General features: G+C 55.4%; 5 protein-coding genes across 5 annotated transcripts; 2 read left to right on the top strand and 3 right to left on the bottom strand.

Moving 5' to 3' along the window:
• Window positions 1-542: 542 nt before the first annotated feature.
• CCMA1212_002015 (uncharacterized protein) lies at window positions 543-1,156 on the top strand (the record flags this gene model as incomplete). Its single annotated transcript, XM_073699419.1, has 3 exons — window positions 543-547; window positions 606-649; window positions 837-1,156. The coding sequence occupies 3 exons, from the start codon at window positions 543-545 to the stop codon at window positions 1,154-1,156; spliced, it is 369 nt and encodes a 122-aa protein (XP_073562359.1).
• A 281-nt stretch (window positions 1,157-1,437) lies between these two features.
• CCMA1212_002014 (Proteasome subunit alpha type-4) lies at window positions 1,438-2,569 on the bottom strand (the record flags this gene model as incomplete). The annotated part of the gene is made up of 5 exons (XM_073699418.1): window positions 1,438-1,768; window positions 1,859-2,246; window positions 2,343-2,395; window positions 2,458-2,464; window positions 2,539-2,569. 5 exons carry the CDS (start codon window positions 2,567-2,569, stop codon window positions 1,438-1,440), a joined length of 810 nt encoding a protein of 269 aa, XP_073562360.1.
• A 1,110-nt stretch (window positions 2,570-3,679) lies between these two features.
• On the bottom strand, window positions 3,680-9,948 carry CCMA1212_002012 (uncharacterized protein; the record flags this gene model as incomplete). Its single annotated transcript, XM_073699416.1, has 5 exons — window positions 8,135-9,948; window positions 5,532-5,783; window positions 4,798-5,364; window positions 4,544-4,663; window positions 3,680-4,450 (listed from the first exon to the last, which is right to left on the bottom strand). Exons 1-5 carry the CDS (start codon window positions 9,746-9,748, stop codon window positions 3,680-3,682), a joined length of 3,324 nt encoding a protein of 1,107 aa, XP_073562358.1. The 5' UTR covers window positions 9,749-9,948.
• CCMA1212_002013 (uncharacterized protein) lies at window positions 6,276-6,575 on the top strand (the record flags this gene model as incomplete). The annotated part of the gene is made up of 1 exon (XM_073699417.1): window positions 6,276-6,575. One exon carries the CDS (start codon window positions 6,276-6,278, stop codon window positions 6,573-6,575), a length of 300 nt encoding a protein of 99 aa, XP_073562357.1.
• A 643-nt stretch (window positions 9,949-10,591) lies between the features above and the next one.
• Window positions 10,592-13,918, bottom strand: CCMA1212_002011 (Alpha-actinin-like protein; the record flags this gene model as incomplete). The annotated part of the gene is made up of 4 exons (XM_073699415.1): window positions 10,592-11,471; window positions 11,530-12,509; window positions 12,598-12,664; window positions 12,795-13,918. The coding sequence occupies 4 exons, from the start codon at window positions 13,916-13,918 to the stop codon at window positions 10,592-10,594; spliced, it is 3,051 nt and encodes a 1,016-aa protein (XP_073562355.1).
• Between the last annotated feature and the right edge of the window lie 914 nt (window positions 13,919-14,832).

Raw genomic sequence — 14,832 nt, 5'->3', positions numbered from 1 at the left:
AGCCGCTGATGTGATCAAGAGAGTGGCACGTCGTAGCGTTGGATAGAAGAAGAATTATAGACCAATGCAAACGACTGAAGAAGCTGGGGGAAGAAGTGAAGGTGAGAAGGCGATGGTCTAGTTGACCGTTTGTCACCGGGAATCGAAGACGACCTTCAAGGCAGAGTCAATGCTGACTAAAGTGACAAACTCAACGCTAGACGCGCCACAGAAGATTTCAAGGCGGGTCCGATAAGATAAGCATCTGAGGCGGGTAAGCCAGCAGCTTGAGGTAATCAGGGGAGGCCAATTGAATGCACTTAAACAGCCCCCGCCAATAGCACTTGACCGAAGACCGAATCCCAGACTGGGAAGAAGATGCACCGCGATCTTGACTAATAACTGACAAGAAAAGGAGGACTTTCGACCTCGCTGCCCATTTCAAACTTGTCGAGCATACCGCACGTTTACTCCAAGAGGAGACGCTGCCTCAGCCGTTGTACCTGTGTCTACAGCTGCTCCAGCTTCTACAACCTCCACAACCTTCTACCCAACAATCCACGATGTGGTACGCACGAACAAGCGCAAACTCAACGATCCTCCCAAGGCTAACCAAAGGTCAATAGCAAACACATTCTCAACGCCCAAGTCGCCATCCGGTCACCATGCTGTACGTCGTCTCCACGCCAACACACGCGCAAAATCAACAAAATCCAACAAACAACCAACCCGAAAACTCAATCCTCTTCCCTCCCAGCGAACCATAAACCCCCCCCTAAACGCGCCATCTTCCTCTCAAAACCTCTCCCTACCCAAAACGCTAACACAAGAACCTCTTTGAAAACAAAAAAAAACAGGCCGGAAATGGTTCGACTGCGCCGAATGCCACGCAGAGCAAGAGTCCCACCCCCTCCTCCAGAGCTTCGAAATGACGTTTGCTTGCAAAAAGTGCAAAAAGGCCTTCCGCAAGGACGCCCAGGAGTTTGACGAGAGCGACGAGTACTGCCCCCACTGCGACAACCACTTCGTCATCGAGGCCAAGACGCCCAAGGCCGCCCTCACCATCGAGGGCGAGGACGTCCGCATGAACAACAAGCTGCTCAAGGACGAGAGGGTCCGGCAGGATGGTCGGAGGACCATTTTCGATCCGACGCCGGATGCTGACAAGCTTGGTTAGGCGGATTGGGTCGAACGTGGATATATATTGGTTGCATATATATCAAGGTGCAGATATGCATGGCCTTGTTTGGAGAGCACATGTAACGGCGTTGCAACGGCATCACATTGATGGGAGTTCCTTTTTTTTTTTACTTTTACTTTGTCTCGTGTGTTATTCATAGCATCCCTCTTCGTTCAACATTTGTGTACGTTTGATACGGCGAGGGCAGCGTTGCATCCGCGCTCTACCAAATTTGCATTCCATAAGATACCATTCATTCTTGCTCTCTCTCGCTCTCTCTATTCGGCAGCAGAGTCATCGCCGCTCCTCGTCAGAATGGCAGCGCTTCCAGTGCCCGGCGTTCTTCCCGTCTTCTTCCTGGCAGCCTCCTCCTGCTTCTCCTGCTCAATCTCCTTGACGTAGCCCTCGATCTCGTCCGTCGGCAGCAGCTCCATATGCGCTCCGGGAGCCATGAGGGCAATCTCAATGTTCTTGGCGCCGGTCTGCACCACCTCGAGCAGTGACTTGATCGCTAGCCGAATGGTCGTCTCCCGGTCCATGTCCTCTTTGTAGTTTCGCTCCAAGAATTCTCGAACAGTCTTGCTAGAGCGGCCAATAGCATTCGCCTTCCTGTAGCATGGGTCAATGAGAAGTCAGCCATCATGACAAATACGAAATCGATTCTTCCATGATCCGAATGGAGAAAGGAGGCGGCCTCACCAAGCTGAGTAGATACCGGAAGGCTCAGTCTGATACAACCTCGGCACCTTGCTCCCGTTATCGAACCCAACCACCAGGGTGCTGATGCCAAACGGCCGCACGCCTCCCGCCTGCGTGTAGCGCTGCTGGACGCCGGCAACGTATTTGGTAATGTACTCGATCGTGACGGGGTCCTCCACCGACAGCCGGTGCGACTGGGCCTCTAACCGCGCCTTGTCGACCAGGATCCGGGCATCTGCGTTGAGGCCGGCAAAGGCCAGCGCGACGTGGTGGTCCAGCACCTGGATCTTGGACGGCGTGATCCTCGTGTCCTGGAGCTTCATCGCGGACCGCTTCTCGCAACCCAGCACTACGACGTCCTTGCCCTTGACGCCGACTGCACATGTTCCTGTTTTCGAGAGAAGAGAGAGAGAGGGTCAGTTTCGAGGTGGTTGGGGGGGGGGGGGAGGTCAGCAGATGGGTTCGGCTTTTGTCGAAAACGGACCTCTCTTGACAGCTTCGCCGGCATATTCGACCTGGAAAACATGTCCGTCGGGGCTAGGATAAACGTCAGATCGAGAGATTCGTTATGAAACAGACAAATCGCAGCAGGCACAAACCTGAAAACTATAACACAGCGTCAATGTCAGCAACAGCACATCAGACATCGATATCAACCAGACTGATGCGGAACAACGTACCCGACAGAGCTCTGTCGTAACCAGACGCCATGGCTGTTGTATAATCCCAAGATCAAGTCTCGCACTATATGCACGCGAATGCAATTCAAGCGGCAGGTCAATGCTGTGAGGAAGCCAGAGTTGATGGTGTTGCAGTGGTTTGTTCTGCCGCTTCAACGTCGATAATTGGGGGGTTTCCGATATGCTGGTCTGGCTGCAGCGGAGCTTCGTCAGAGTGGCAGCCTACCTTCACTACCAAACTAATAGCGGGACACTTGCCCAAAGGCTGGAGCTGCGCCTGGCTGGAGCTTCCCTGTGGCGTGGCTGCCGGACGGAGAAACGTGATGGCGGGGCCCGGGCGAGGTACGTACTAGGGATCACATGACGTGCGTGGTCTGCTGAGGACTGGACTCGCTTACACGACCTTGGTTGATCCAGCAAGAAGAGACGTTGAATCGAGCAACTATGATATGGGGCAAGTAGAAAAGGAATTTACTGTTGTAGATGGATAGTTCAAGCATAGAATCTTGCCTCTTCACAATTAAATACAAGCACCAGGTACAGTCGAGCGTCTGCTACGGAGTACACCGAGCCGAGACGTCAGTTAGCTCCCCAGTTCTCCAGCCAGCACTCGCCGTAACTAAAGCAATTCCGCACTGTCTCTCACGGCAATCTCGCCAACAAACCTGTATCCTCCCACACTGTATCCCCTTATTCCGCCTGCAGCGCTATTCTTAGCCACGACTTGCAGAGCCCTCACCAGCATTACCAAGACGCAGGCATCACCAAGGGGAAAAGGAGAGATGGACACAATATAATATTCGCACTATGAAAGTTAATATACAAGCTGTTGGTCTGTTCCTTTTCTCCCTGTGACAAATTCCCCTTTCCTGAAGGAGATGCTTTGATTTTCCGTCTTCAAAATGCGTCCTTTGTTCCTAGTATCTCTCTTTGTCCCTTCTGCGCAGCAGACCAGCTGCCTGCCATATAACTGTCTATCAAGTCTATCTTGGTTATTCTTTCAAAAAAAGGTTCCAAATGCGGGTCTATACAACTCTTCTTCACAGAAGATATTATCATCGTTCTCTTACTCCTCTTCCGAAAGTCAGCTCTTCCTTCAAAGCTCCCTCCTTGTTGTCAACACCTGCTCACACATTCTCCATTAGAACTTGGCCACCTCAGACCACTTGTGAGACTGCAAGACACTAGTCACAGCTTGTGCCTTCGCCCACAGCCTCCTCTTGAAGCCGTCTAGCCAGAGAATTTCAAGCACGCCATCCTGTGAAGCGGCATTGACCTCCCGGTAAAAGTCCATGGCAACCGTCATTGGACCCAGGAGCAAGTCCGGCTGGACAGTAAGATCAAGCGCCGAGTCCAGCCCTCGACAAATATTGGCGGCCAGCTCTCGTCCGTCTTGGTAGTGCGCCAGGTCAATCTGGAGGCTCGGGGGCAGCTCCGGCCACAGGGGCGGATAGGCGTCGACAACCGGTTGAAAAAAGGCCATGTAGATGTGCTCGATGCAACGGTGGAACGGGATCATTGCCATCCAGTAGTACACAAACATCAGGCCAGTGACTCCGTCCCTGAATGTGTATGCGTTAGCAAAGGGAATAGCGCCGCCAGGGCTCCTGAGCTCCTCGGCCCAGAACGGGTACGGGTGCTCTTCTGCTCCCCGATAAGCCTCCTGCAGCCACTGGCGAAATTGGCCCTCCACGACGAGACAATGATGGAGAAGTTCTTGGGCTCCCGTGCGGCGGGCAAGTGTTGCATCGAGGAGAAGAAGTCGGTCGACTTGTTCGAAAAGTGCGGGAAGCTGGAGGATAATATCAAACAGGTGGTCAAGAGTCGATTTCGGATGCTGTTCCCATGGTAGTGTCGTCCACTCCAGCCTTCTCAAGAAGGTGTCTCGTCGGCTCAGGAGAGCAATGCTCATCTATCATCCAGCATGTTAGAGTCTGGTGGGGGGGCAAAGAAGGGGGGAGAAGGCGAAACTCGAGCACCGGGAAAGCGATCGAGGAAAACCTACAGCCACGGGGCGATACACCCTCACGAAGAAGTGATGGTTTGGAAAGGAGGCAAAATAGTGCGGACCCAGCCGAGTCATCTGCTCGGCCGTGAGCCTCCATGACGCGCCGGAGGAGTCGTGCTGGTACAAGTCATCTTTTGTTAGCCCGACAGGACATGAAGGGGGTGGGCAGAGGCCAAGAAGGTGACCGAGAAAAACCTGTGGAGAAAACAACACCACTGGGAGGATCCCCGAACACACGGAGCAAAACTCACCTCGAAAAGAAATGCGCAGTAGCTCTCTGTCGAGTCATGCTCAGCATTGGTGGCCTTTTGGCGCACAAAACATTGCGCATTCATACCAAAGGCATCGTCCGCCACCGGCAGCAACTCGGTCGCCGCGTAGGGAGGAAATTGTATAGCACTCAAAAATCCCGCGGGCGACACATCGTTGCCCTCGCCGCCGGTCGGTACTTCGAGTCTCGCCATGCTGTGCAGGCTCGTCTGCAGCGCCGTGATGAGAGCTGGGAATCCAGTCCCCCCTTGGCCGCCGGACGACAGTCGAACGTAGTCGTCCCAGGCAGATGTGAGCGGCGCGAGGGGCTGGAAGAGAGGCGAGTTGCTGAAGACGCTGCTGCTTCTGCTGCTCTCTGGCTCGTCCGCCTTCACGCTCGGGCTGGGGCTCGCCTTGGGCTTCTTGGATGGCGTCGTCTTCTTTGGGTGCGAGGCAACACGGCCTTTGTTCTCTGGTGTGCCGGTGATGAAGACTCGCTCTCTCTCGTAGCCCTCGCAAGTTCTGCCGCTGCTGATGCAGTTTTGGCAAAATGGTCGTTCGTTGCTACACTATTGACTCGGCATGTTAGTTCTTGCCCCCTATTGCGTGTCGCTCTCTGTGTATAACGTGTGTTCTCTCTTATTCTCTCTTCTCAATATTCTCGGTCATCTTCGTCATCCTCAACCCCTTTTTGCCGAAACCAATGATACGAGCAAAGAAAAAAAGGAAAACAAACCTTGACCCGACGCCTGCGGCACGTCTCGCACCCCTTATACTTGCCGGGAACACCAACCATATCGTCGATGTCCGCGATCGCGTATATATAGAGGTTATATATGTGTATAACTGTATATATGCGCGTTGACGATGTGTAAGTGAGTGCCGAAGTCCGTGTGTGCGCGTGTAAGAGTGGGAATGGGCCTATATGTGTCAAAGTCCGTCGATATAGGCGCGCGTGTGCGTCTGTCTGCGTGCGCGTGTCTGGCCTCTGTGGGGGAAATTGGCGCTTGTTTGCTCAGCCTTTTCCGAGAAGAGAACCTAAGGAAAATACGAAACGAGGCAAAAGAGATAATGTCCGGTTTGGGCTTCTCGCAAATAAGCCGTTTGGTTGGTTGCCGTCTGGTCTCACTCTTCTGTCAAAACCCGACCCGCAGTTCGCTGCTCTTCTTGCCACCGCTCATCCTCTTTGCATCATCTTCGGGACAGTCTTATACTTGTTTGCGGACGGAAGAGAGATGAGGACTGGAGTTGGCTATAGGCCTCCTGGACAAGCATGTCGTGGGTGTACGGGAGCCGTTCCGGCTAACAGGGTATGGAGGTAGGTAGATGGGGGAGCATAGGTCAGGGTCGGGACATTATACGGAGACGAGGTAAGGAACAGGCCCAAGACGGGCCAGAACCACATGGCAGAAAGCGTCCCATACTGGAGGGGCAAAAAGAAGGAGAATAAAAATGGAATGGATTCATCCCCACACAAGAGATGTCCAATCTCGAGCGTCAAACGGTCTCTCAACCTTTGGCTCTGGGACAGATTGGGAGACACACAACTCCGCCTTTCGTCAAGGGCCGTTGCGTGTGGATTGTGGATTGGTGGCTTCCCACATCAAGGCCCGGCAACCACCGAAGCACAAACATACGAACGTCGACCAGGCGTCCGGCGAATGGGAAGGCTGAGATGGCCCGTCTCGGCCTCAGCCCCACGGACGACCATGAGGTGCAAGGCTTACACCAGACCATTGCCGGCCGGTTCAGGGATCAGGGGTTCCGAGGCCTCTTGTGATGCCGTCTGTCGGTCCTGCTTCCAGACGCCTCTCCCTCTCTCTCTCTGCCCTCTTCACCCTTCTCCCTTCTCCCTCCCCCTTCTGCTGCTCCAAGCAGGGCAACTTCCGTGGAAAAAAGCAGGTCTTCGTCCGCCCGGCATGACGCTAGGACGGGCAGCCCTCTTGTGCTGCAGTCCCACCATCTTCTTTCTGGCACTAAGTTTCGTAGGGCTGACGCGGAGGGCCTGCTGTACTCCTGGTTGGCTGGCCCACCGATACGGCTGAGTGCGGTCGCCCAAGACGTCGTGTGTCAGCGACCAGATGTCTGAACAAGGCGCGCGCTGCCATTGGCCGGCTCTCTGAAATGACAGGAATATGACCTATGAGAAGCACCGGTGGGAGGGATGTTGTGCTGTGGCCTCTTGGGACGCAATTGTGCCTCTTTGGGCTCTCCAGTGGCTCCCGCGACCTGTCCGCCGCTCACCCTGTCCGGCAATCTGATAGGTCGTCCGGGGGGGGCCCTAGCCGTCAAAATCCCAAGGAACCATCCGAGGCCCAGCAGCCTCGCCAAAGCCGGCTGCGCGATAATGCCTGTAAGTCGAGTTACGAATGGGACAAACAAGTTCTTGCAAACAACCCACAATCAACAACCCACTCGACAGACCGCCGGGGAGAGAGGAAACACAGCGCGACAAATAGGGGACTTGCAAAATACTGCTTCTCACGGTGCTCTTGTTGCGGACCAGTTCTTCCTTGCTCGCGTTTGGCCGTCCACAGAATCCCGGTGTCGGCCGATACGGAGCCAGATCGGGAAATGGCGCCATGCTCAAACGAGTTACAAGATGTGAGCAGTATGCCTAAGGGGATCCAGGGGAGGGGGATGGCCCTCCCACGCTCGAAGCCGTCCGCATCTGCCATGACTTACATACATGCAAAAGGCCCAAAAATGGGAGCCTGCCCTTAGGACCGACCGCGAAAAAAGGTACTGACTGGCATTACTATCGCATCCCCGCCGCCACCGCTTGCTGCTCGGCCCAAGACCCCGGTCAGATGTATTTGTACGGATTCATAATGCCATTCTGTCATCAGCCATTGTCAGTCGTCAGCCCTACGGCTTCTCAATGGGTGTAGAGATTTGCATAAGGTGCATCGAAAAGGGAACAAGGTGCATATGCGCGGGTGAGCGTGAGCGTGAGTATGTGAGTAGTGATATGTGTATGAGTGAATGCGTGTGTGTGTATGTGCGCGTGTGTGAGTGCTCGTCCGCGGGAACGAGGAGGATTCTGCAACCACCAAATGGTGCCCCCCCCCCCCCCCCCCCTTTACAACAGACATGTGATAGGCAAGTATGCCATCAAGGGCCGCCATGGCCATCGGAGGGTCAGAGCAATCAGATCATGCAGGAGGGGGTCCGGTGGATGGGACACACGAGAAAACAATCATGAAACGGAAGCAGAGGTTGAAACCAGGCACCAGGGTTGGGCAGCAGGTGACAGCCGGCAAACGACAGCTGGAGACGGGGGGGAGATGCGAAGATGCGAAAATGGCGAAGGGAAGGGGGGGGGGGGGCGTAGCTTACCGGATCATAGAGATTCTTAATCTGCTTCATCAGACCAATCACCGTGTCGTTCCGGCTATACTGCACAAACTTCTTCTTGGCCAGTCCCAGCCCATGCTCGGCGCTGATGCTCCCATTGCGCTTCGCGATCCATTCGTACACAAAGGGCTCCAAAGCCTCTTCGACCTTGGCGTCATACCGTCTTACGGACACATTGAGGTGCAGGTTGGAGTCGCCCATATGGCCGTAGCCCACCACTGCGCTCACCGGATGCTCCTCGGTTTCGCCGAGCAGGCCGAGCTTCTCCATGCGCGCCTTGACATCCTCGACGAGCGAGTACATCTCGGCCAGCGGGATCGAGACGTCGTACTTGTAGACTCCACCGCCGTGGCCAATGCACTCCGTGATGCTCTCGCGCCAGCTCCACAGCGCCTTGGCCTGCGACTCGCCCTGGGCGAGGACACCGTCGACGACGATCTCCTTGGTCAGCACGTCCTCGAGGAACTTTTCCAGCTTCTCGTAGTCGTGGTCGCCGTTGGAGCCGCTGGTCTCGATGAGGCAGTAGAAGGGGTGCTCGCCCTCCAGCGGCCGATCCTCACCCTTGATCTGGTGCACAATCTCCTGACTGCGCGAGTCCATGAGCTCGAAGGCAGAAAGGATTTCCCCCAACTGCTTCTTCGCCTCCCGGAAGGCCAGCTGTGCCTTTTCGTACGACTCCAGGCCGAAGAAGGCCACGTTGACGGCGGAGGAGCGCTGCGGGCACTGGATGACCAGCTTGGTGATGATGCCAATGGTGCCCTCGCCGCCGATGAAGAGCTGCTTCAGGTCGTAGCCCGTGTTGTTCTTGCGCAGGGCACACAGGTCGTTCATGACAGTGCCGTCCGGCAGCACGGCCTCCATTCCCAGGACATTGCCGTGCAGGCTCCCGTAGCGCAGCAGTCGCAGGCCGCCAGCGTTAGTAGCCACATTTCCACCCACTTGGCACGATCCCTTGGCTCCTAGGTCGAGAGGAAAGATGTATCCCCTTTCAGCGAGGTACTGATCGGCCACCTCCAAAACGACTCCGGCATCCAACACGAGGGAGCCGCTGACATCGTCGAAGGAATGGATCTGGTTCATCCGACTCATGTTGATGATGATTTCGTCGAAAATAGGCACCGAGCCCCCAACAAGCCCCGTGTTGCCACCCTGTGGCACAACAGCCAGCTTGCGCTCGTTGCAGTACCTGAGGATCTCGCTGACCTCGTCGGTCGATGCCGGCTTGAGCACCAGCCGGCTCTGGCCCCGGTACTTGTGCATCCAGTCCTCGTTGAAGGGCTTGAGGTCGTCCTCCGCCGCCGCATTAGTGCCGTCAATGACCGCGTGCTCGCCTCCCAGCAGCTTCTTGAAGTGCGCGACATCCTCGGTGGTCAGTGTTGCAAACCTGGCATCTCTCGTCAGGCCTGGATACGTCTCGGATGTGAGCTTGGCCAGATGCTGCACTGCAGGTGACCGCGCCAGGAATCTGGGAGCCGAAGTCACAAAGCATCGAACAGGCGCAATGGAAGCGCGAGGCGCAATGCCGGCGCTGCCAATGGCACCAATTCGCCTGCTGGGCGCCCGCAGGACCTGCGAGAGCCTCGTTCGTGCCACCATGTTCTGTGAGAGGTGAGGGGAAATGCGTTGTCGCGAGGCAAGGATGGAAGAGAAGAGAAGAGAAAAAAATAGAGTGAGTGAAAGCGGAAGTTGAAGCTTCGATCGGCTGTCGAGTTCCGGGTAGGCAAGAGCCGGAGCTTACTAGGTAGGTATGTACTATTACCTCTTTTTTTTTACGCGCTATATTATCGCAGTTAGGCGTCGCTCTTGATGCCACTAAGACGCCCTTGGTTCAAATCTCACTGGCTTCTTGGGCAATCAGAGGCATCCAAAGCTGCAGAGCTGCTGATGTCCTGAATCTCGAGTGGACCAAGTCGCCTCCGAAAACGGAACCCTGCAAACTGACAACCAACAGATTCGATATGCGAAGGATCGAACGAAACACAAGGAGCAGTGAAAGACGATCAGTTCTATAGGGCGGCCAATTGCCAATTAACTTGGTTACCTACTTAGTATCTAACGTTGTAATACAATTAATGCAACGTGAGGAACTGACTACTATAAGATTGTGTCCAATTTTCATCCGCTCAGCTCCATCACCAGACAAATAAAAGACAAAGAAAAGAATAGAGAACGGTTGGAAAGAGTAAAAACACCATTGCATGCATCGGGGGTACCAAGTAAAAAAACACAGCTGCCTCTCCAACCAGTATCCAGAGAACATAGGAGACAGGGACTCCGCGTAACGCGCCGGTGTATGCGCGACAGGGAGAAAGGGGAGGGGGGAATGGAAAAAGTATACAGAGAAATATACGAGAGGCCTTCACAACATGACGGTGGGCCATGCGCAGAAGATGATGATCAACTGACCACGGCCTTTTTCTGCGCATCGCCGCATCACTGTCATCCATGCACGCCGTTTACCTTGGAGTCCTTTCGGGGCCGAGTATCGCCGATGTTCGTTCTATCCTGGAGCACACCGGCTGGTATATCGTCATCCGCATCGTCGCCGCCCATCATCTTCTCCATGAAGGAGATGTAGTCGTATTGTGCCTTTCCTCTGTCGCGTGACATGTCTGGGCCGTTGTGAGGCGGCATCATGTTGAGGAGCGTGTCAATGACCTCCTCCGGCACGAGACTGTGGCGCAGGTCCATCTCGGTAACGTACGGTTTTCCATCTGCAACCTCGCGGAACGACTGGAATACCTGCTCGGCGGTGTTTTGGTCTTCGGTGACGTCGACCATGAAGCGAATGAACTGCTCAAATGTGACGTATTGATTGCCCCCAGAGGTCTCGACAAAGTAGTCGTGCATCTCCTCTTCGGAGAATACCAGACCCAGTGAGGCCAGTGCTGCACTGAACTCGAGCTCCTGCAACGAATTGGAAGCGTCGCGGTCGAAGTGTCGGAACACGCTTTCGAATTCTTCCAGCTGGATGGGCGTCAAGTTGGTCATGTTGCGGGCAACCATCTGGTTCTCCAAAAATGACAGCTTCTTCTGAACCGACGACCTTACTAGCGTCAGTTCGTACGCCAGCTCGTCGTATGTGTATGTGGTGAAGTCATTCTCCTCGATGTTGGCTTCCTCGCACATGGCATCCACTTCCGCAATGGTGTTGAGATACCGATCAAGGGGCTGCAAGTTGTCGCTGAGTTTCTTGACATGATGCAGCTGGTCTTCAATATCACCATCCAGGCCCGAAATGGCAAGCTGCATGGTGTTGAGAGCCATTGCAAAGTCGTTGGCTTTATCGGCAAACGACTTCCTCAGCGCGTTTTTGATACTGTGACGTTGTTAGCCGGATTCGTCTGCCGCGGCTACACAGACGGGTGTTGACCTACTCTCGAATTGTTTCATTGATAAGCTGTGCGCGTGCCATCTCGCTCTTTGTGAGACCTGACCAGTCTCTTTCAATGACCTCCTGGCTGACTTCTGCAGGAGGCTCATAGGGCCGCAGCCGATAGGTACTGAGCTTCGTCTTGATATTTCCCAACAATGTGGCAAGCTCGCTCTTCTCTGCAACCCACTCGCGCTTCTTGCCCCTCTTGTACTCCGAGAACTCGGCCGCCTGGGCCTTTGCATCGGCGTAGGTGCCTTCGAACTTGGCCGTGTGCCACTGGTCAATCTGGCCTCGGATGTTCTTGAGGAGCTCCCGCATTCGCCTCTCGTAGGCGTTCTGCATCTCCCACGCGCCCTGCATGTTGTTGAAGAACTTTTCGACTCGTCGGCCTGCATTCTCGACCTTTTCCATTTGGGAAAAGGCATGGAACCAGTAGGCAATGTACGTCATCAAACTTCGCTCATCGGGCTTCGCCACGTCGCAAACATCTTCCACGTCCAACAGCTTGGGGATGCCAATTTCTTCGTGGGCAATGTCAAAGGCGAGCTGCATGTTGCCGCGGTGGTCCGACTTGTCGAGGGTGTCGAAGTCGATCAGGTCCGGGCGGTGAATGTCCAGCAAGGCGCAAAAGGCAAGGCCGTCGTTCCAGCTGCTACTAAAGTCGCGAACTTGGACCTCATTGTAGCATGCGGTCTTTCGCTGACACCACAGGAGCAGGCCCTCCTTGGCGGACATACCCTCCTCATTGATGTCACTGATGGTGAAGCGGAGAATCAGCGTCCAGATAAGACCGAGGACGATCTTGCGGTTTCCATCGACGACATCCTCGGCACCAATATTCGTCATCTGAATGCCCCTGGACCTGATGAAGTCCAACGACAGGTTGGCATTTTCGAACTTTTGGACGCGAAGCTTGGGGCGGGAGGCATATCGACCGAGAGACTCGTGAGAGAGGCATTCGAGCAAGTGAATCAACATGACCTAGCAGACCGAGCTCTATGTTAGTGGGGACATGTGAAAGAAGGGAAAGAAGTCAAGCAGCATCGAGGTGAGGGGAGGTTCGACTTACACCATCGCTAAGATCCGGTACCAGGTCCTTGACTTCGAGATTTCGGACTCCGATCTTTGTGTTGAGCCTGGACTTTTGTCAGCATGCTACACGCGACGGGGATGGTTGAGAAACCACCAAGTCCTTTCCGACTTTTTCTCTGTGGCAAACGGGCAGGTGGGCAGGCGGCCTCAAGGCAGGACTCGAAGGAAACATACCATTTGGTGAAAGTCTTTTCCTGGACCGTGATCCATCTCTGCTGCTCCGAAAGGGTCATCCTGTTGAGGAATTGGTCATGGACCCCCCGAATGGACGACGAATCGACTAGTACGTCGGCAGCAGATGCCTCGCTTTCGCTCTCGGGCTGGCTGGGGTCGAGGTCAAGATCAGACTCGGGGTCGGTGTCGCTCTGAGTGTCTGCCGGACGAGGTCGTCTGGAAAACTTTGCAGGCTTGGGCGGTGGCTTTGGAGGACTGGAAAGCTTTGAGCGCGTCGGAGACTGGCTCAGGGTCTTGGTGCCCAATGACGAGCGACGATTCTCTGACCGCTGGAGTGCAGTGGTGGCAGTAATACCGGCACTGGCCTGCTCCTTGTCCCGCCCACTCCGCTGAGGGTCCGAGACGCAGCGTAGCCGGGGTAGCGATACCGAGAGGGGCGATTGCAGCGCCTGAGCAGAGACAGGCGTCGGGTCAGCCTCAGCCTTGGCGGCACTGACAGGCGATGCGAGTCTGGAGACGGCCGGAGCGAAGACGGGAGAGCTGGGGGGCGTGCAGAGGCCCAGCGAGGTCACGCAGGTGGTGGGAGCAGCAGCAGAAGTGACACGAGCACAGCGAGACGAAGCAGTGGTGGTGGTAGGCGTGGGAGTCGTCGGGCGAGCACCTGTAGATGCCGTGGTGCCACCAGCAGCCGTTGCAGTCGCAGTCGCAGTTGCAGTTGCAGTTGCAGCAGCACCAACAGCTGCAGGACCGGCAGCAGGATCAGACGGGCTAGTTGTAGAGCTGTTATTGCTAGAGCTGGAGCTGGAGAGATGCTGGAGCTGGAGCTGGAGCTGGATCGAAGCGGATGAGGCGGCGAGCTTGGTGTCGACACTCAGGCCAGAGGGGCGCTGGGCTGGTTGTAAACAGAACTCGGGGAACTGGTCGGCCAGCTCTTCGCTGCTGCCGGCTTGCTGCAGCTCCTTCCAGGGGGGGGTTCCAGCGGCGTTGGCGCCGGCGTGAGTGCTGGCTCCAGCGGCCTTTGCGCTAAAGCCGGCTCGGCCAGTGGGCGTGGGCGCCATCTTCTTGGGCGCCCTTAGCGGCACGGCCCCTGTGGCGGCGCCCATGTGCAGGCTGTGATAGGCCATGGCGAGGAGCGTGAGCAGCAGCAGTAGCACTACAAGTGGTAGCGGTAACGAACGGTCGTCGTCGTGGTACCAGCACATGTACAGGTACTTCAGACGAGGGGCGGTATCTTATCGATAAGACGGCTCGGGGGTGGCTTTACTTCTAGCTCAGCCAAAAGGGAACAAGTTCGAAGTTGCTTCTGACAACTCCAAAGAATTCAACGACAGACGATGGATGAAAATTATATATTATGCTTTGAAGTTGGTTTCCCTGATGCCTCTTTTCCTTGTTTTTTTTCTTCTCCTCTTGTTCTCACTCTCACCAGGAACTCGACCGTAATTATACCTTCCGGACGAGTACTTCATGAGATGTATCAGAAACTTTTCTGGAGTTCCCTGCGGGCAACGCTCGACAGATGCTCCGTACCGGAAGACGTGGCACCGTTGAAGCATCGTCGCGGTCTGGGCGATTGGGTCCTCATGCGCCGTCTCCGCTGGGCCACATAACCGGACGGACAGGGCCAGCACGGTGCATTCAGCCAAGGGGTCGATCCTTGGAATCGAGGCTTCTGCACAAGATTGGGGCAAAGTTCGCCTCGTCAACCGTCCGAACGAGCGTGCAGCTAGCATCCAGCTACCGTGCATACCAACCACCTGAATTTCGAAGGTGGAGGAAGAGGGTGAGGGGAAGGAAAGAAGAGAAATGGGGAGCCAACTCAAGCACCCCCGGATCGAGACCCGGCGTGATGCCTCTTCTGCCTCTTCATCCTCTGCGGTAGCTGCAGCGGCACCTCCATACCTACCGTGTACGTCGACTTACAGGTCGCAAAAACGGTGATGGAACTCTAGCAAGCAAGGCCAGCAAACCACCAGGTCTTCGCTGGCGGGCGCCTCGTCTATCGCTTCGCTGCAGGATTCCTCGTCTCTGGCCTGTT

This window comes from Trichoderma ghanense (assembly GCF_004382785.1).
Source record: "Trichoderma ghanense strain CCMA-1212 chromosome Unknown scaffold_1, whole genome shotgun sequence".
NCBI classification, from domain to species: domain Eukaryota; kingdom Fungi; phylum Ascomycota; class Sordariomycetes; order Hypocreales; family Hypocreaceae; genus Trichoderma; species Trichoderma ghanense.
Note: the sequence above shows the minus strand (reverse complement) of the source record. Positions and strands in the feature narration are given on the sequence as shown.